The 20,085-nt window shown below is 56.9% G+C and overlaps 2 protein-coding genes across 22 annotated transcripts in view; both read left to right on the forward strand.

Annotated features, from left to right (window-relative positions):
• The window catches only part of LOC142160072 (uncharacterized), a 1,559,230-nt gene that overhangs the window by 955,215 nt on the left and 583,930 nt on the right, over positions 1–20,085 (forward strand). The window lies entirely within an intron of this gene.
• On the forward strand, positions 212–20,032 carry LOC142160121 (uncharacterized). Of its 2 annotated transcripts, none has more exons than XM_075215084.1 (4): positions 212–270; positions 16,303–16,494; positions 16,569–16,692; positions 17,466–20,032. In XM_075215084.1, exons 3-4 carry the CDS (start codon positions 16,608–16,610, stop codon positions 18,779–18,781), a joined length of 1,401 nt encoding a protein of 466 aa, XP_075071185.1. In that variant the 5' UTR covers positions 212–270; positions 16,303–16,494; positions 16,569–16,607; the 3' UTR covers positions 18,782–20,032. The 2 variants fall into 2 exon arrangements, with proteins under 2 accessions (XP_075071185.1, XP_075071186.1); XM_075215085.1 differs by having other exon boundaries at positions 16,614–16,692.

A 20,085-nucleotide genomic window follows, 5' to 3' on the forward strand; every position in this document is an offset into this window, starting at 1 on the left:
GGGAATACCGATGAGCTGTTCGGGCTCCTCGCACCGCGGTGGAGAATCCTTGTAAGGAAGAAACACCAGAAACCCGGAAATGGTTGTAGAAAAAAGCGATAAGCTCAGATCAGCAGAAGATGGACCGCATGGACCGGAAGTAGGTTGGACCGCACGACCGGAAGTAGGTTGGACCGCACGACCGGAAGAAGGTTGGACCGCACGGACCGGAAGTAGGTTGGAACGCACGAAGCAGACGTAGGGTAACATCTTCCGGCTGACAACAAACAGGTGGGATATAATCATTTACATATAACATAGGTAAAATACTCGCACGAATTATGAATTTAAAAGGGTAACATGATGCGGCTGTGATATAATGATTACAGGGCTGTAACACCCACAGTGTATATCGTGCCAGCCTCAGGCCCCCAGCCCAGATCCTCCCCTCCTCTCCTCATATCCCCCAGCCCAGATCCTCCCCCTCCTCTCCTCATATCCCCCAGCCCAGATCCTCCCCCTCCTCATGTCCCCCAGCCCAGATCCTCCCCCTCCTCCCCTCCTCATATCCCCCAGCCCAGATCCTCCCTCCTCTCCTCCTCATATCCCCCAGCCCAGATCCTCCCCCTCCTCTCCTCCTCATGTCCCCCAGCCCAGATCCTCCCCCTCCTCCCCTCCTCATATCCCCCAGCCCAGATCCTCCCCCTCCTCTCCTCATATCCCCCAGCCCAGATCCTCCCCTCCTCATGTCCCCCAGCCCAGATCCTCCCCCTCCTCCCCTCCTCATATCCCCCAGCCCAGATCCTCCCCTCCTCTCCTCCTCATATCCCCCAGCCCAGATCCTCCCCCTCCTCTCCTCCTCATGTCCCCCAGCCCAGATCCTCCCCCTCCTCCCCTCCTCATGTCCCCCAGCCCAGATCCTCCCCCTCCTCTCCTCCTTATGTCCCCCAGCCTAGATCCTCCCCCTCCTCTCCTCCTTATATCCCCCAGCCCAGATCCTCCCCCTCCTCCCCTCCTCATATCCCCAGCCCAGATCCTCCCCCTCCTCCCCTCCTCATATCCCCCAGCCCAGATCCTCCCCTCCTCTCCTCCTCATGTCCCCCAGCCCAGATCCTCCCCCTCCTCTCCTCCTCATATCCCACAGCCCAGATCCTCCCCTCCTCTCAACCTCATGTCCCCCAGCCCAGATCCTCCCCCTCCTCTCCTCCTCATGTCCCCCAGCCCAGATCCTCCCCCTCCTCTCCTCCTCATATCCCCCAGCCCAGATCCTCCCCCTCCTCTCCTCCTCACATCCCCCAGCCCAGAACCTCCCCCTCCTCTCCTCCTCATATCCCCCAGCCCAGATCCTCCCCCTCCTCTCCTCCTCACATCCCCCAGCCCAGAACCTCCCCCTCCTCTCCTCCTCATATCCCCCAGCCCAGATCCTCCCCCTCCTCTCCTCATATCCCCAGCCCAGATCCTCCCCCTCCTCCCCTCCTCATGTCCCCAGCCCAGATCCTCCCCTCCTCTCCTTATATCCCCCAGCCCAGATCCTCCCCCTCCTCTCCTTATATCCCCCAGCCCAGATCCTCCCCCTCCTCTCCTTATGTCCCCCAGCCCAGATCCTCCCCCTCCTCTCCTCACATCCCCCAGCCCAGATCCTCTCCTCCTCATGTCCCCCAGCCTAGATCCTCCCCCCCCTCTCCTCCTCATGTCCCCCAGCCCAGATCCTCCCCCCCCTCTCCTCCTCATGTCCCCCAGCCCAGATCCTCCCCCTCCTCTCCTCCTCATGTCCCCCAGCCCAGATCCTCCCCCTCCTCTCCTCCTCATGTCCCCCAGCCCAGATCCTCCCCCTCCTCTCCTCCTCATGTCCCCCAGCCCAGATCCTCCCCCTCCTCTCCTCACATCCCCCAGCCCAGATCCTCCCCCTCCTCATGTCCCCCAGCCTAGATCCTCCCCCCCTCTCCTCCTCATGTCCCCCAGCCCAGATCCTCCCCCTCCTCTCCTCCTCATGTCCCCAGCCAGATCCTCCCCTCCTCTCCTCCTCATGTCCCCCAGCCCAGATCCTCCCCTCCTCATGTCCCCCAGCCTAGATCCTCCCCCTCCTCATGTCCCCCAGCCCAGATCCTCCCCCTCCTCTCCTCCTCATATCCCCCAGCCCAGATCCTCCCCCTCCTCTCCTCCTCACATCCCCCAGCCCAAAACCTCCCCCTCCTCTCCTCCTCATATCCCCCAGCCCAGATCCTCCCCCTCCTCTCCTCATATCCCCCAGCCCAGATCCTCCCCCTCCTCCCCTCCTCATATCCCCCAGCCCAGATCCCCCCCCTCCTCTCCTCCTCACATCCCCCAGCCCAGATCCTCCCCCTCCTCTCCTCAGATCCTCCCCCTCCTCCTCACATCCCCCAGCCCAGATCCTCCCCCTCCTCTCCTTATATCCCCCAGCCCAGATCCTCCCCCTCCTCTCCTTATATCCCCCAGCCCAGATCTTCCCCCTCCACTCCTCACATCCCCCAGCCCAAATCCTCCCCCTCCTCCTCACATCCCCCAGCCCAGATCCTCCCCCTCCTCTACTCATATCCCCCAGCCCAGATCCTCCCCCTCCTCTCCTCCTCACATCCCCCAGCCCAGATCCTCCCCCTCCTCTCCTCCCCCTCCTCTCCTCATATCCCCAGCCCAGATCCTCCCCCTCCTCTCCTTATATCCCCCAGCCCAGATCCTCCCCCTCCTCTCCTCACATCCCCCAGCCCAGATCCTCCCCCTCCTCTCCTCCTCATATCCCCCAGCCCAGATCCTCCCCCTCCTCTCCTCCTCATATCCCCCAGCCCAGATCCTCCCCCTCCTCTCCTCCCCATGTCCCCCAGCCCAGATCCTCCCCCTCCTCTCCTCACATCCCCCAGCCCAGATCCTCCCCCTCCTCTCCTCCTCATATCCCCCAGCCCAGATCCTCCCCCTCCTCTCCTCCTCATATCCCCAGCCCAGATCCTCCCCCTCCTCTCCTCCCCATGTCCCCCAGCCCAGATCCTCCCCCTCCTCTCCTCCTCATATCCCCCAGCCCAGATCCTCCCCCTCCTCTCCTCCTCATATTCCCCAGCCCAGATCCTCCCCCTCCTCTCCTCTTCATATCCACCAGCCCAGATCCTCCCCCTCCTCTCCTCCTCATATCCCCCAGCCCAGATCCTCCCCCTCCTCTCCTCCTCACATTCCCCAGCCCAGATCCTCCCCCTCCTCTCCTCATATCCCCAGCCCAGATCCTCCCCCTCCTCTCCTCACATCCCCCAGCCCAGATCCTCCCCCTCCTCTCCTCCTCATATCCCCCAGCCCAGATCCTCCCCCTCCTCTCCTCATATCCCCCAGCCCAGATCCTCCCCCTCCTCTCCTCATATCCCCCAGCCCAGATCCTCCCCCTCCTCTCCTCATATCCCCCAGCCCAGATCCTCCCCCTCCTCTCCTCATATCCCCAGCCAGATCCTCCCCCTCCTCTCCTCATATCCCCCAGCCCAGATCCTCCCCCTCCTCTCCTTATATCCCCCAGCCCAGATCCTCCCCCTCCTCTCCTCATATCCCCCAGCCCAGATCCTCCCCCTCCTCCTCACATCCCCCAGCCCAGATCCTCCCCCTCCTCTACTCATATCCCCCAGCCCAGATCCCCCCCTCCTCTCCTCCTCACATCCCGCAGCCCAGATCCTCCCCTCCTCTCCTTATATCCCCCAGCCCAGATCCTCCCCCTCCTCTCCTCAGATCCTCCCCTCCTCCTCACATCCCCCAGCCCAGATCCTCCCCCTCCTCTCCTTATATCCCCCAGCCCAGATCCTCCCCCTCCTCTCCTTATATCCCCCAGCCCAGATCTTCCCCCTCCTCTCCTTATATCCCCCAGCCCAGATCTTCCCCCTCCACTCCTCACATCCCCCAGCCCAAATCCTCCCCCTCCTCCTCACATCCCCCAGCCCAGATCCTCCCCCTCCTCTACTCATATCCCCCAGCCCAGATCCTCCCCCTCCTCTCCTCCTCACATCCCCAGCCCAGATCCTCCCCCTCCTCTCCTCCCCCTCCTCTCCTCATATCCCCCAGCCCAGATCCTCCCCTTATATCCCCCAGCCCAGATCCTCCCCCTCCTCTCCTCACATCCCCCAGCCCAGATCCTCCCCCTCCTCTCCTCCTCATATCCCCCAGCCCAGATCCTCCCCTTATATCCCCCAGCCAGATCCTCCCCCTCCTCTCCTCACATCCCCCAGCCCAGATCCTCCCCCTCCTCTCCTCATATCCCCCAGCCCAGATCCTCCCCTTATATCCCCCAGCCCAGATCCTCCCCCTCCTCTCCTCACATCCCCCAGCCCAGATCCTCCCCCTCCTCTCCTCCTCATATCCCCCAGCCCAGATCCTCCCCCTCCTCTCCTCCTCATATCCCCCAGCCCAGATCCTCCCCCTCCTCTCCTCCTCATATCCCCCAGCCCAGATCCTCCCCCTCCTCTCCTCCCCATGTCCCCCAGCCCAGATCCTCCCCCTCCTCTCCTCCTCATATCCCCCAGCCCAGATCCTCCCCTCCTCTCCTCCTCATATTCCCCAGCCCAGATCCTCCCCCTCCTCTCCTCTTCATATCCACCAGCCCAGATCCTCCCCCTCCTCTCAGCCTCAGATCCTCCAGCCCAGATCCTCCCCCTCCTCTCAGCCTCAGGCCCCCAGCCCAGATCCTCCCCCTCCTCTCCTCCTCATGTCCCCCAGCCCAGATCCTCCCCCTCCTCTCCTCCTCATGTCCCCCAGCCCAGATCCTCCCCCTCCTCTCCTCCTCATGTCCCCCAGCCCAGATCCTCCCCCTCCTCTCCTCCTCATGTCCCCCAGCCCAGATCCTCCCCCTCCTTTCCTCCTCATATCCCCCAGCCCAGATCCTCCCCCTCCTCTCCTCCTCATATCCCCCAGCCCAGATCCTCCCCCTCCTCTCCTCATATCCCCCAGCCCAGATCCTCCCCCTCTCCCCTCCTCACATCCCCCAGCCCAGATCCTCCCCCTCCTCATATCCCCCAGCCCAGATCCTCCCCCTCCTCTCCTCCTCACATCCCCCAGCCCAGATCCTCCCCCTCCTCTCCTTATATCCCCAGCCCAGATCCTCCCCCTCCTCTTCTCATATCCCCCAGCCCAGATCCTCCCCCTCCTCTCCTCTCCTCCCCTCCTCACATCCCCCAGCCCAGATCCTCCCCCTCCTCCCCTCCTCATATCCCCCAGCCCAGATCCTCCCGCTCCTCTCCTCCTCACATCCCCCAGCCCAGATCCTCCCCCTCCTCTCCTTATATCTCCCAGCCCAGATCCTCCCCCTCCTCATATCCCTCAGCCCAGATCCTCCCCCTCTTCTCCTCTCCTCCCCTCCTCATATCCCCCAGCCCAGATCCTCCTCCTCCTCATGTCCCCCAGCCCAGATCCTCCCCCTCCTCTCAGCCTCAGGCCCCCAGCCCAGATCCTCCCCCTCCTCTCCTCCTCATGTCCCCCAGCCCATATCCTCCCCCTCCTCCTCTCCTTATATCCCCAGCCCAGGTCCTCCCCCTCCTCTCCTCCTTATATCCCCCAGCCCAGATCCTCCCCCTCCTCTCCTCTCCTCCTCTCCTTATATCCCCCAGCCCAGATCCTCTCCCTCCTCTCCTTATATCCCCCAGCCCGGATCCTCCCCCTCCTCTCCTCCTCACATCCCCAGCCCAGATCCTCCCCCTCCTCTCCTCCTCATATCCCCCAGCCCAGATCCTCCCCTCCTCTCCTCCTTATATCCCCCAGCCCAGGTCCTCCCCCTCCTCTCCTCCTCATATCCCCAGCCCAGATCCTCCCCCTCCTCTCCTCCTCATATCCCCAGCCCAGATCCTCTCCCTCCTCTCCTCCTCATATTCCCCAGCCCAGATCCTCCCCCTCCTCTCCTCCTCATATCCACCAGCCCAGATCCTCCCCTCCTCTCCTCCTCATATCCCCCAGCCCAGATCCTCCCCCTCCTCTCCTCCTCACATTCCCCAGCCCAGATCCTCCCCTTCTCTCCTCATATCCCCAGCCCAGATCCTCCTCCTCCTCTCCTCACATCCCCCAGCCCAGATCCTCCCCCTCCTCTCCTCCTCATATCCCCCAGCCCAGATCCTCCCCCTCCTCTCCTCTTCACATCCCCCAGCCCAGATCCTCCCCCTCCTCTCCTTATATCCCCCAGCCCAGATCCTCCCCCTCCTCTCCTCCTCATATCCCCCAGCCCAGATCCTCCCCCTCCTCTCCTCCTTATGTCCCCCAGCCCAGAGATCCTCCCCCTCCTCTCCTCCTCATATCCCCCAGCCCAGATCCTCCCCCTCCTCTCCTCCTCATATCCCCCAGCCCAGATCCTCCCCTCCTCTCCTCCTCATATCCCCCAGCCCAGATCCTCCCCCTCCTCTCCTCACATCCCCCAGCCCAGATCCTCCCCCTCCTCTCCTCACATCCCCCAGCCCAGATCCTCCCCCTCCTCTCCTTATATCCCCCAGCCCAGATCCTCCCCCTCCTCTCCTCACATCCCCAGCCCAGATCCTCCCCCTCCTCTCCTCCTCATATCCCCCAGCCCAGATCCTCCCCCTCCTCTCCTCCTCATATCCCCCAGCCCAGATCCTCCCCCTCCTCTCCTCCTCATATCCCCAGCCCAGATCCTCCCCTCCTCTCCTCCTTATGTCCCCCAGCCCAGAGATCCTCCCCCTCCTCTCCTCCTCATATCCCCCAGCCCAGATCCTCCCCCTCCTCTCCTCCTCATATCCCCCAGCCCATGTCCTCCCCCTCCTCTCCTCCTTATATCCCCCAGCCCAGATCCTCCCCCTCCTCTCCTTATATCCCCCAGCCCAGATCCTCCCCCTCCTCTCCTCCTCATATCCCCCAGCCCAGATCCTCCCCCTCCTCTCCTCATATCCCCCAGCCCAGATCCTCCCCCTCCTTCCCTCCTCACATCCCCCAGCCCAGATCCTCCCCTCCTCATATCCCCCAGCCCAGATCCTCCCCCTCCTCTCCTCCTCACATCCCCCAGCCCAGATCCTCCCCCTCCTCTCCTTATATCCCCCAGCCCAGATCCTCCCCCTCCTCTTCTCATATCCCCAGCCCAGATCCTCCCCCTCCTCTCCTCTCCTCCCTCCTCACATCCCCCAGCCCAGATCCTCCCCCTCCTCCCCTCCTCATATCCCCCAGCCCAGATCCTCCCGCTCCTCTCCTCCTCACATCCCCCAGCCCAGATCCTCCCCCTCCTCTCCTTATATCTCCCAGCCCAGATCCTCCCCCTCCTCATATCCTCAGCCCAGATCCTCCCCCTCTTCTCCTCTCCTCCCCTCCTCATATCCCCCAGCCCAGATCCTCCTCCTCCTCATGTCCCCAGCCCAGATCCTCCCCCTCCTCTCAGCCTCAGGCCCCCAGCCCAGATCCTCCCCCTCCTCTCCTCCTCATGTCCCCCAGCCCATATCCTCCCCCTCCTCCTCTCCTTATATCCCCCAGCCCAGGTCCTCCCCCTCCTCTCCTCCTTATATCCCCCAGCCCAGATCCTCCCCCTCCTCTCCTCTCCTCCTCTCCTTATATCCCCCAGCCCAGATCCTCTCCCTCCTCTCCTTATATCCCCCAGCCCGGATCCTCCCCTCCTCTCCTCCTCACATCCCCCAGCCCAGATCCTCCCCCTCCTCTCCTCCTCATATCCCCCAGCCCAGATCCTCCCCTCCTCTCCTCCTTATATCCCCCAGCCCAGGTCCTCCCCCTCCTCTCCTCCTCATATCCCCCAGCCCAGATCCTCCCCCTCCTCTCCTCCTCATATCCCCCAGCCCAGATCCTCCCCCTCCTCTCCTCCTCATATCCCCAGCCCAGATCCTCCCCCTCCTCTCCTCCTCACATTCCCCAGCCCAGATCCTCCCCCTTCTCTCCTCATATCCCCAGCCCAGATCCTCCTCCTCCTCTCCTCACATCCCCCAGCCCAGATCCTCCCCTCCTCTCCTCCTCATATCCCCCAGCCCAGATCCTCCCCCTCCTCTCCTCTTCACATCCCCCAGCCCAGATCCTCCCCCTCCTCTCCTTATATCCCCCAGCCCAGATCCTCCCCCTCCTCTCCTCCTCATATCCCCCAGCCCAGATCCTCCCCCTCCTCTCCTCACATCCCCAGCCCAGATCCTCCCCCTCCTCTCCTCACATCCCCCAGCCCAGATCCTCCCCCTCCTCTCCTTATATCCCCCAGCCCAGATCCTCCCCCTCCTCTCCTCACATCCCCCAGCCCAGATCCTCCCCCTCCTCTCCTCCTCATATCACCCAGCCCAGATCCTCCCCCTCCTCTCCTCCTCATATCCCCCAGCCCAGATCCTCCCCCTCCTCTCCTCCTCATATCCCCCAGCCCAGATCCTCCCCCTCCTCTCCTCCTTATGTCCCCCAGCCCAGAGATCCTCCCCCTCCTCTCCTCCTCATATCCCCCAGCCCAGATCCTCCCCCTCCTCTCCTCCTCATATCCCCCAGCCCAGATCCTCCCCCTCCTCTCCTCCTCATGTCCCCCAGCCCAGATCCTCCCCCTCCTCTCAGCCTCAGGCCCCCAGCCCAGATCCTCCCCCTCCTCTCCTCCTCATGTCCCCCAGCCCAGATCCTCCCCCTCCTCTCCTCCTCATGTCCCCCAGCCCAGATCCTCCCCCTCCTCTCCTCCTCATGTCCCCCAGCCCAGATCCTCCCCTCCTCTCCTCCTCATGTCCCCCAGCCCAGATCCTCCCCCTCCTTTCCTCCTCATATCCCCCAGCCCAGATCCTCCCCCTCCTCTCCTCCTCTCCTTATATCCCCCAGCCCATGTCCTCCCCTCCTCTCCTCCTTATATCCCCCAGCCCAGATCCTCCCCCTCCTCTCCTTATATCCCCCAGCCCAGATCCTCCCCTCCTCTCCTCCTCATATCCCCCAGCCCAGATCCTCCCCCTCCTCTCCTCATATCCCCCAGCCCAGATCCTCCCCCTCCTCCCCTCCTCACATCCCCCAGCCCAGATCCTCCCCTCCTCTCCTCCTCATATCCCCAGCCCAGATCCTCCCCCTCCTCTCCTCCTCACATCCCCCAGCCCAGATCCTCCCCCTCCTCTCCTTATATCCCCCAGCCCAGATCCTCCCCCTCCTCCCCTCCTCACATCCCCCAGCCCAGATCCTCCCCCTCCTCTCCTCCTCATATCCCCCAGCCCAGATCCTCCCCCTCCTCTCCTCCTCATATCCCCCAGCCCAGATCCTCCCCCTCCTCTCCTCCTCATATCCCCCAGCCCAGATCCTCCCCCTCCTCTCCTCCTCATATCCCCCAGCCCAGATCCTCCCCCTCCTCTCCTCCTTATGTCCCCCAGCCCAGAGATCCTCCCCCTCCTCTCCTCCTCATATCCCCCAGCCCAGATCCTCCCCTCCTCTCCTCCTCATATCCCCCAGCCCATGTCCTCTCCCTCCTCTCCTCCTTATATCCCCCAGCCCAGATCCTCCCCCTCCTCTCCTTATATCCCCCAGCCAGATCCTCCCCCTCCTCTCCTCCTCATATCCCCCAGCCCAGATCCTCCCCCTCCTCTCCTCATATCCCCCAGCCCAGATCCTCCCCCTCCTCCCCTCCTCACATCCCCCAGCCCAGATCCTCCCCCTCCTCATATCCCCCAGCCCAGATCCTCCCCCTCCTCTCCTCCTCACATCCCCCAGCCCAGATCCTCCCCCTCCTCTCCTTATATCCCCAGCCCAGATCCTCCCCCTCCTCTTCTCATATCCCCCAGCCCAGATCCTCCCCCTCCTCTCCTCTCCTCCCCTCCTCACATCCCCCAGCCCAGATCCTCCCCCTCCTCCCTCCTCATATCCCCCAGCCCAGATCCTCCCGCTCCTCTCCTCCTCACATCCCCAGCCCAGATCCTCCCCCTCCTCTCCTTATATCTCCAGCCCAGATCCTCCCCCTCCTCATATCCCTCAGCCCAGATCCTCCCCCTCTTCTCCTCTCCTCCCCTCCTCATATCCCCCAGCCCAGATCCTCCTCCTCCTCATGTCCCCCAGCCCAGATCCTCCCCCTCCTCTCAGCCTCAGGCCCCCAGCCCAGATCCTCCCCCTCCTCTCCTCCTCATGTCCCCCAGCCCATATCCTCCCCCTCCTCCTCTCCTTATATCCCCAGCCCAGGTCCTCCCCCTCCTCTCCTCCTTATATCCCCAGCCCAGATCCTCCCCCTCCTCTCCTCTCCTCCTCTCCTTATATCCCCCAGCCCAGATCCTCTCCCTCCTCTCCTTATATCCCCCAGCCCGGATCCTCCCCTCCTCTCCTCCTCACATCCCCAGCCCAGATCCTCCCCTCCTCTCCTCCTCATATCCCCCAGCCCAGATCCTCCCCCTCCTCTCCTCCTTATATCCCCCAGCCCAGGTCCTCCCCCTCCTCTCCTCCTCATATCCCCCAGCCCAGATCCTCCCCCTCCTCTCCTCCTCATATCCCCCAGCCCAGATCCTCCCCCTCCTCTCCTCCTCATATCCCCAGCCCAGATCCTCCCCCTCCTCTCCTCCTCACATTCCCCAGCCCAGATCCTCCCCTTCTCTCCTCATATCCCCAGCCCAGATCCTCCTCCTCCTCTCCTCACATCCCCCAGCCCAGATCCTCCCCCTCCTCTCCTCCTCATATCCCCCAGCCCAGATCCTCCCCCTCCTCTCCTCTTCACATCCCCCAGCCCAGATCCTCCCCCTCCTCTCCTTATATCCCCCAGCCCAGATCCTCCCCTCCTCTCCTCCTCATATCCCCCAGCCCAGATCCTCCCCCTCCTCTCCTCACATCCCCCAGCCCAGATCCTCCCCCTCCTCTCCTCACATCCCCCAGCCCAGATCCTCCCCCTCCTCTCCTTATATCCCCCAGCCCAGATCCTCCCCCTCCTCTCCTCACATCCCCCAGCCCAGATCCTCCCCCTCCTCTCCTCCTCATATCCCCCAGCCCAGATCCTCCCCCTCCTCTCCTCCTCATATCCCCCAGCCCAGATCCTCCCCCTCCTCTCCTCCTCATATCCCCCAGCCCAGATCCTCCCCCTCCTCTCCTCCTTATGTCCCCCAGCCCAGAGATCCTCCCCCTCCTCTCCTCCTCATATCCCCCAGCCCAGATCCTCCCCCTCCTCTCCTCCTCATATCCCCCAGCCCAGATCCTCCCCCTCCTCTCCTCCTCATGTCCCCCAGCCCAGATCCTCCCCCTCCTCTCAGCCTCAGGCCCCCAGCCCAGATCCTCCCCCTCCTCTCCTCCTCATGTCCCCCAGCCCAGATCCTCCCCCTCCTCTCCTCCTCATGTCCCCCAGCCCAGATCCTCCCCCTCCTCTCCTCCTCATGTCCCCCAGCCCAGATCCTCCCCCTCCTCTCCTCCTCATGTCCCCCAGCCCAGATCCTCCCCCTCCTTTCCTCCTCATATCCCCCAGCCCAGATCCTCCCCCTCCTCTCCTCCTCTCCTTATATCCCCCAGCCCATGTCCTCCCCCTCCTCTCCTCCTTATATCCCCCAGCCCAGATCCTCCCCCTCCTCTCCTTATATCCCCCAGCCCAGATCCTCCCCCTCCTCTCCTCCTCATATCCCCCAGCCCAGATCCTCCCCCTCCTCTCCTCATATCCCCCAGCCCAGATCCTCCCCCTCCTCCCCTCCTCACATCCCCCAGCCCAGATCCTCCCCCTCCTCTCCTCCTCATATCCCCCAGCCCAGATCCTCCCCCTCCTCTCCTCCTCACATCCCCCAGCCCAGATCCTCCCCCTCCTCTCCTTATATCCCCCAGCCCAGATCCTCCCCCTCCTCTTCTCATATCCCCCAGCCCAGATCCTCCCCCTCCTCTCCTTATATCCCCCAGCCCAGATCCTCCCCCTCCTCTCCTCTCCTCCCCTCCTCACATCCCCCAGCCCAGATCCTCCCCTCCTCATATCCCCCAGCCCAGATCCTCCCGCTCCTCTCCTCCTCACATCCCCCAGCCCAGATCCTCCCCCTCCTCTCCTTATATCCCCCAGCCCAGATCCTCCCCCTCCTCATATCCCTCAGCCCAGATCCTCCCCCTCCTCTCCTCTCCTCCCCTCTTCATATCCCCCAGCCCAGATCCTCCTCCTCCTCATGTCCCCCAGCCCAGATCCTCCCCCTCCTCTCAGCCTCAGGCCCCCAGCCCAGATCCTCCCCCTCCTCTCCTCCTCATGTCCCCAGCCCAGATCCTCCCCCTCCTCTCCTCCTCTCCTTATATCCCCCAGCCCAGGTCCTCCCCCTCCTCTCCTCCTTATATCCCCCAGCCCAGATCCTCCCCCTCCTCTTCTCTCCTCCTCTCCTTATATCACCCAGCCCAGATCCTCTCCCTCCTCTCCTTATATCCCCCAGCCCGGATCCTCCCCCTCCTCTCCTCCTCACATCCCCTAGCCCAGATCCTCCCCCTCCTCTCCTCCTCATATCCCCCAGCCCAGATCCTCCCTCTCCTCCTTATATCCCCCAGCCCAGGTCCTCCCCCTCCTCTCCTCCTTATATCCCCCAGCCCAGATCCTCCCCCTCCTCTCCTCCTCATATCCCCCAGCCCAGATCCTCCCCCTCCTCTCCTCCTCATATCCCCCAGCCCAGATCCTCCCCCTCCTCTCCTCCTTATATCCCCCAGCCCAGATCCTCCCCCTCCTCTCCTCCTTATGTTCCCCAGCCCAGATCCTCCCCCTCCTCTCCTCCTCATATCCCCCAGCCCAGATCCTACCCCTCCTCTCCTCCTCATATCCCCCAGCCCAGATCCTCCCCCTCCTCTCCTCCTCATGTCCCCCAGCCCAGATCCTCCCCCTCCTCTCAGCCTCAGGCCCCCAGCCCAGATCCTCCCCCTCCTCATGTCCCCCAGCCCAGATCCTCCCCCTCCTCTCCTCCTCTCCTCCTCATGTCCCCCACCCCAGATCCTCCCCCTCCTCTCCTCCTCATGTCCCCCAGCCCAGATCCTCCCCCTCCTCTCCTCCTCATGTCCCCCAGCCCAGATCCTCCCCCTCCTCTCCTCCTCATATCCCCCAGCCCAGATCCTCCCCCTCCTCTCCTCTCCTCCTCTCCTTATATCCCCCAGCCCAGGTCCTCCCCCTCCTCTCCTCCTTATATCCCCCAGCCCAGATCCTCCCCCTCCTCTCCTCCTCTCCTTATATCCCCCAGCCCAGATCCTCCCCCTCCTCTCCTCCTCATGTCCCCCAGCCTAGATCCTCCCCCTCCTCTCCTCCTCATATCCCCCAGCCCAGATCCTCCCCCTCCTCTCCTCCTCATATCCCCCAGCCCAGGTCCTCCCCCTCCTCTCCTCCTCATATCCCCCAGCCCAGATCCTCCCCCTCCTCTCCTCCTTATATCCCCCAGCCCAGATCCTCCCCCTCCTCTCCTCCTTATATCCCCCAGCCCAGATCCTCCCCCTCCTCTCCTCCTTATATCCCCCAACCCAGATCCTCCCCCTCCTCTCCTCCTCATATCCCCCAGCCCAGATCCTCCCCTCCTCTCAACCTCAGGTCCTCCAGCCCAGATCCTCCCCCTCCTCTCAGCCTCATGTCCTCCGCCTCTCAGCCTCAGGTTCTCCAGCCCAGATCCTCCCCCTCCTCTCAGCCTCATGTCCTCCGCCTCTCAGCCTCAGGTCCTCCAGCCCAGATCCTCCCCCTCCTTTCAGCCTCATGTCCTCCGCCTCTCAGCCTCAGGTCCCCCAGCCCTGATCCTCCCCCTCCTCTCAGCCTCAGGTCCTCCGCCTCTCAGCCTCAGGTCCTCCAGCCCAGATCCTCCCCCTCCTCTCAGCCTCAGATGCTCCAGCCCAGATCCTCCCCCTCCTCTCAGCCTCAGGTCCTCCAGCCCAGATCCTCCCCCTCCTCACAGCCTCAGATCCTCCGCCTCTCAGCCTCAGGTCCTCCAGCCCAGATCCTCCCCCTCCTCTCAGCCTCAGGTCCTCCGCCTCTCAGCCTCAGGTCCTCCAGCCCAGATCCTCCCCCTCCTCTCAGCCTCAGATGCTCCAGCCCAGATCCTCCCCCTCTTCTCAGCCTCAGGTCCTCCAGCCCAGATCCTCCCCCTCCTCACAGCCTCAGATCCTCCGCCTCTCAGCCTCAGGTCCTCCAGCCCAGATATTCCCCCTCCTCTCAGCCTCATGTCCTCCGCCTCTCAGCCTCAGGTCCTCCAGCCCAGATCCTCCCCCTCCTCTCAGCCTCATGTCCTCCGCCTCTCAGCCTCAGGTCCTCCAGCCCAGATCCTCCCCCTCTTCTCAGCCTCATGTCCTCCGCCTCTCAGCCTCAGGTCCTCCAGCCCAGATCCTCCCCCTCCTCTCAGCCTCAGGTCCTCCGCCTCTCAGCCTCAGGTCCTCCAGCCCAGATCCTCCCCCTCCTCTCAGCCTCAGATCCTCCAGCCCAGATCCTCCCCCTCCTCTCAGCCTCAGATCCTCCAGCCCAGATCCTCCCCCTCCTCTCAGCCTCAGATCCTCCAGCCCAGATCCTCCCCCTCCTCTCAGCCTCAGGTCCTCCAGCCCAGATCCTCCCCCTCCTCACAGCCTCAGATCCTCCAGCCCAGAACCTGCATATCCCACGCCTCATTCTCATGTCCTCCAGCCCAAAACCTCTCCCAACTCTCATCCTCATGTCCCCCACCACCTCTCATCCTCATGTCCCCCAGCCCAGAACCTCTCCCACCTCTCATCATAATCTCCCCCAGCCCAGAACCTCTCCCACCTCTCATCCTCATACCTCTCCACCTCTTAGCCTCATGTCCCCCCACCTCTTCTCCTTCGGTCCCCCAGCCCAGAACCTCCCCTGCCTCTCAGCCTCATGTCCCCCAGCCCAAAACCTCTCCCAACTCTCATCCTCATGTCCCCCAGCCTGGAACCTGCATCTCTCACCTCTCATCCTCATGTCCTCCCACCTCTCAGCCTTATGTCCCCAGCCTAGAACCTCTCACAACTCTCATCCTCATGTCCCCAGCCTAGAATCTCTCACAACTCTCATCCTCAAGTTTAACTCCCAGCATACACTGATATGGGGGATTATTATTATATGGAGGAGAGGGGTCCGTACAATGATATATGGCGAGTAATAACTCCCAGCACACACTGATATGGGGGATTATTATTATTGTATAGAGGAGAGGGGACTGCACAGTGATATATGGGGAGTAATAACTCCCAGCACACACTGATATGGGAGGGATTATTATTATTATTATTATATAGAGGAAAGGGGTCTGTACAGTGATATATGGGAGTAATAACTCCCAGCACACACTGATATGGGGTATTATTATTATATAGAGGAGAGGGGACTGTACAGTGATATATGGGAGTAATAACTCCCAGCACACACTGATATGGGGGATTATTATTATTATTATTATTATTATTATAATATAGAGGAGAGGGGTCTGTACAGTGATATATGGGAGTAATAACTCCCAGCACACACTGATATGGGGTATTATTGTTATTATTATTATTATATAGAGGAGAGGGGACTGTACAGTGATATATGGGAGTAATAACTCCCAGCACACACTGATATGGGGGATTATTATTATTATTTTTATTATATAGAGGAGAGAAGACTGTACAGTGATATATGGGGAGTAATAACTCCCAGCACACACTGATATGGGGTATTATTGTTATTATTATTATTATTATATAGAGGAGAGGGGACTGTACAGTGATATATGGGAGTAATAACTCCCAGCACACACTGATATGGGGGATTATTATTATTATATAGAGGAGAGGGGTCTGTACAGTGATATATGGGAGTAATAACTCCCAGCACACACTGATATGGGGGATTATTATTATTATATAGAGGAGAGGGGACTGTACAGTGATATATGGGAGTAATAACTCCCAGCACACACTGATATGGGGGATTATTATTATTATATAGAGGAGAGGGGACTGTACAGTGATATATGGGAGTAATAATTCCCAGCACACACTGATATGGGGATTATTATTATTATATAGAGGAGAGGGGTCTGTACAGTGATATATGGGAGTAATAACTCCCAGCACACACTGATATGGGGAATTATTATTATTATTATATAGAGGAGAGGGGACTGTACAGTGATATATGGGAGTAATAACTCCCAGCACACACTGATATGGGGGATTATTATTATTATTATTATTATTATTATTATATAGAGGAGAGGGGTCTGTACAGTGATATATAACGAGGAATAAGTTTGCTCCCAGCACACACTGATTATGGTATGGGGGGATTTTTTTTATAGAGCATGAGTTCTGTCCTGTTTATTGTAAATTGATTAAGGCTTCTCCATGCACACGCTTTGTATGATAATGAAATTATTAAGGGATGTTTTACACTATAGTGAAGGGGAAGGATCCAGTGAGTGGATATACTTAAGGTGTCATCCTCCCGGCATGTGATATTTATTTGTGTCTCTCCATGTGTAGAATTACACAGTTGTGAAGAAGACATCCGGTTAGTGTCAGACACCCAGCAGCCATCCCTGTGTGTCAGGAGGATTGAGCAGGACCCAGAGCCCCATCACGGTGCCTCCACCTCACTCACTGATACATGAGAGAGACAATGACCAGAAGATCCTGGAACTGACCAACAAGATCACTCAGCTGCTGACTGGAGAGGTGACTGCTGGGAATGGGACATTATACAGTAACACCAGGGGATGTGTCTGGGTGATGACCATTGTGTGTGTCAGGTTCCTATAAGGTGTCAGGATGTCACTGTCTATCTCTCCATGCAGGAGGGGGAGTATTTAGAAGGACACAAGGGTCTGTACAAGGACGTGATGATGGAGGATCACCAGCCCCTCACATCACTGGGTAAGAGGAGGTTTAATCACAGTCCTGTCTGTGTATATGAGATGTCATCACTGTGTGTACATCATTTGTGAGTACTATATAATATGGTATAACTCGCGTTTATGGTTTTCATTGATTATTTCTTGAGATATGTGGTGTTTATTGTTCCTGGGTATGCAACAAATCTGCCTTATTAGCTTATTAATCTTTGTGGGTTAATAAGCTTTTGTTTTAGGCTGGTAACACTCAGCATTGGGGGATCTTCCACGCCCTTTCCTTACTGTTCCAATCCCCTCCTCTGCCCCTCAACGTCTCTGCTATAGGAGAAGCACATCCATTTAGAGTTTTGTCCTCACCTATAATGGCAATGGTATCAGACACTAGGGGGCAATGCAGCTTGTTTTAGGAATTCCGTGTGGTTTTCCTGGGATCCCAAGGCCCTAATACCAGCGCTATTAGTGGTGATTAAACAGGAACAGGACGTGTTGCTCCCATAACAGAGAAGCATATCTGATGTCTGTGGGATGGGGACTGGCTAAAGTGTCAATGTAGCGTGCGGAAGACAACCAAATGCTGTGGGGGCACCAAGACTGGCAGTCAGATTCCAGGCTGTTAACACAAAACCAACAAAGCCCTTTGTGGTTGGTTTTTGGGCATATTAATTTTAAACACAGAAATCCTAAGTATGATACCTATGGATAGACATCAAGACTGGTACTGTTATATGACGTGATTAGTAGTATGGATAACATGACATTTTATAAATTCTAACCACCATACTTTTCTCCGAACAGAACTGCATAAAGAACCACTTGCTCATATTAAGGAGGAATCGGTTTCATGTGATGGAGGAAACATCACAGACACTGACATTTATACTCCCACAGATCATACACAATATACATCTACTCATATTAAGGATGAATCAGGATCCTCTTCCAACCATGATAAATGTTTTAATAAAGGGTTCAGCCATGTTAAACACCAGAGGCAGGGGGAGTGCAATCACATTGCAAACCAATCTTGGTCCTGCTCAGAATGTGGGAAATGTTTTTCTAAAAAATCTCTTCTTCTTAATCATCAGAGAGGTCACACAGTTGAGAAGCCATATTCTTGCTCTGAATGTGGGAAACAGTGTAGAAGTAATTCAGCACTTATTGTACATTATAGAAGCCATACAGGAGAGAGACCATATTCTTGCTCTGAATGTGGGAAAAGGTGTAGTAGTAATGCAGAACTTGTTGTACATTATAGAAGCCATACAGGGGAGAGACCATATTCTTGCTCTGAATGTGGGAAAGGGTTTAAAAGTAAATCAGAACTTATTAAACATCAGATAATTCATACAGGGGAAAGGCCATATTCTTGCTCTAAATGTGGGAAAAGGTTTGGAAGTAATTCAAATCTTGTTAGACACCAGAGAATCCATACAGGAGAAAGACCATTTTCTTGCTCTGAGTGTGGGAAATGTTTTACTCATAATTCACAACTGATTGTACATCAGGGGCGTCACACTGGAGTACACCCATATTCATGCCCTGAGTGTGGGAAACGGTGGCAAAGTAATTCAGAACTACTTATACATCAGAGAAGTCACACAGGTGAAAGCCCATATTCATGTTCTGAATGTGGGAAAGGTTTTAGAAATAATTCAGAACTTGTTATACACCAGAGAAGTCATACAGATGAGAGACCATATTCCTGCTCTGAATGTGGGAAAGGGTTTAAAAGTAATTCACAGCTTGTTGTACATCAGGAAATTCACACAGGAGAGAAACTGTATTCTTGCTCTGAATGTGGGAAAGGGTTTAGGAGTAATACACATCTTGTTGTACATCAGAGAATTCACACTGGAGAGAAACCATATTCATGCTCTGAATGTGGGAAAAAGTTTAGAAGTAATTCAGTTCTTGTTGTACATCAGAGAAGTCACACAGGAGAGAGACCATTTCCTTGCTCTGAATGTGGGAAATGTTTTACTAGGAAAGGAACCTTACAAATGCATCAGAAAATTCACACAGGTGAGAAACCATATTCTTGTTCTGACTGTGGGATTTTTTTTCTTTACAAATCACAGCTTGATGCTCATCAGTTGAGTCATACAGGGTAGAATCCATATTTTGCCCTGAATGTGGAAAATGTAGAAGTAATTTGTTATAGATCAGAATTCACCGGGGAAAGATCATACCTCTGCCATGAAAGTGGGTAGTGTTTCAAACAGATATTACCAGACATGAGATATTCCACATAATAGTAAAACCATATTTTTGCTCTGAATGTAGGAAACTTTTTATCACAAATCACAGCTTGATACATATTTGAGAATTCACACAGTAGTGAGTCCATATTCTTGCTCTGAATGTGGATTTTTTTTTACCAATAAATCAAGAGAACCTATAATCTTGCTCTACATATGGGAAATGTTTTAATAGTGAAATATGAGTTGTTGTTGTTGTTTTTGTGATAATATCTTTATTGAACATCATGACAATAAAATGTTTTTTTTTTTAAAAAAACCATTACAAGTGATGCCATAGTTTTGGAAACAAATCATTAACAAAAAGAACAAAGTAAAGGAGAAATAAAAATTGTCTTAAAATAAAGAACCATTATTTCATCAATTAATTCTCTCAATAATAAATGTATCTGGTGATTTCAATAACCAGTTTAGAATTACGGAAAAGCTGTAAGTTTACCTGAGACTTAATTTGAAAACTATTGGGCTTTATGTCCATCCACCTCCATCTGGTCTAAAGAGGTAATAATCGGGTTCTAAATTTCTAAAAAGTTTATTTATTTGGAGACAGTTTATTTCTTTGTGAGTCAAATTGCAATTTTTTTTCATATTTTTGTTAAAATTGTTTAACCAGTTGTACCATATATTTCACCTTGAAGGAGCTAATATATATTCAGGGGCAGGCTGGGCAGGGGGACATCTGCTCCCCGGGCCGGTCCCATAGTGCACTATCTTGGGCTGGATCACTGGGCCTCCTGCATTTTTCCCCATTAAAATAGGCTGCAAAGTCGAGTCTTGCCCTCCGGGCTAAAATTTGCCAGCTCTCCCCTGTATATATTGGGCTGAAATCTATTTGTAAACTTGTGTAACATTGTTATATGAAATAAGGCTCAAAAACATGTATGAATATCTTTTTGAATCATCATAGCATTTAATTTCAGAGTAGCCACCTCCATCCAATATTTTTGAATGTTGCCCACAAGCAATGAAATATAGTTTTGCTGAAATTTAGTACATTTGTTTTCTGATTATTTCAATATACTTGATATTTAATGTGTAATATACTCTATACAGAATTTAACATTGTTCATACCATGTTTTTGCTTATAAATGTTCTAAAATTGTTCCGACTTTTTAATAAATCTGAATTTGTAACATTGTTCATTTCTTTGCTGCTT

The sequence above is a fragment of the Mixophyes fleayi genome, chromosome 6 (genome assembly GCF_038048845.1).
Source record: "Mixophyes fleayi isolate aMixFle1 chromosome 6, aMixFle1.hap1, whole genome shotgun sequence".
Lineage (NCBI taxonomy): Eukaryota > Metazoa > Chordata > Amphibia > Anura > Limnodynastidae > Mixophyes > Mixophyes fleayi.

What these genes read in the sequence shown, in the direction of transcription:
- LOC142160121 (XM_075215084.1), top strand. Translation starts at nt 16,608, where the DNA reads ATGCAGGAGGGGGAGTATTTAGAAGGACACAAGGGTCTGTACAAGGAC. An exon ending in CCAGCCCCTCACATCACTGG is followed by an intron (nt 16,693 to 17,465) that starts GTAAGAGGAGGT and finishes TTCTCCGAACAG; the next exon opens with AACTGCATAAAGAACCACTT.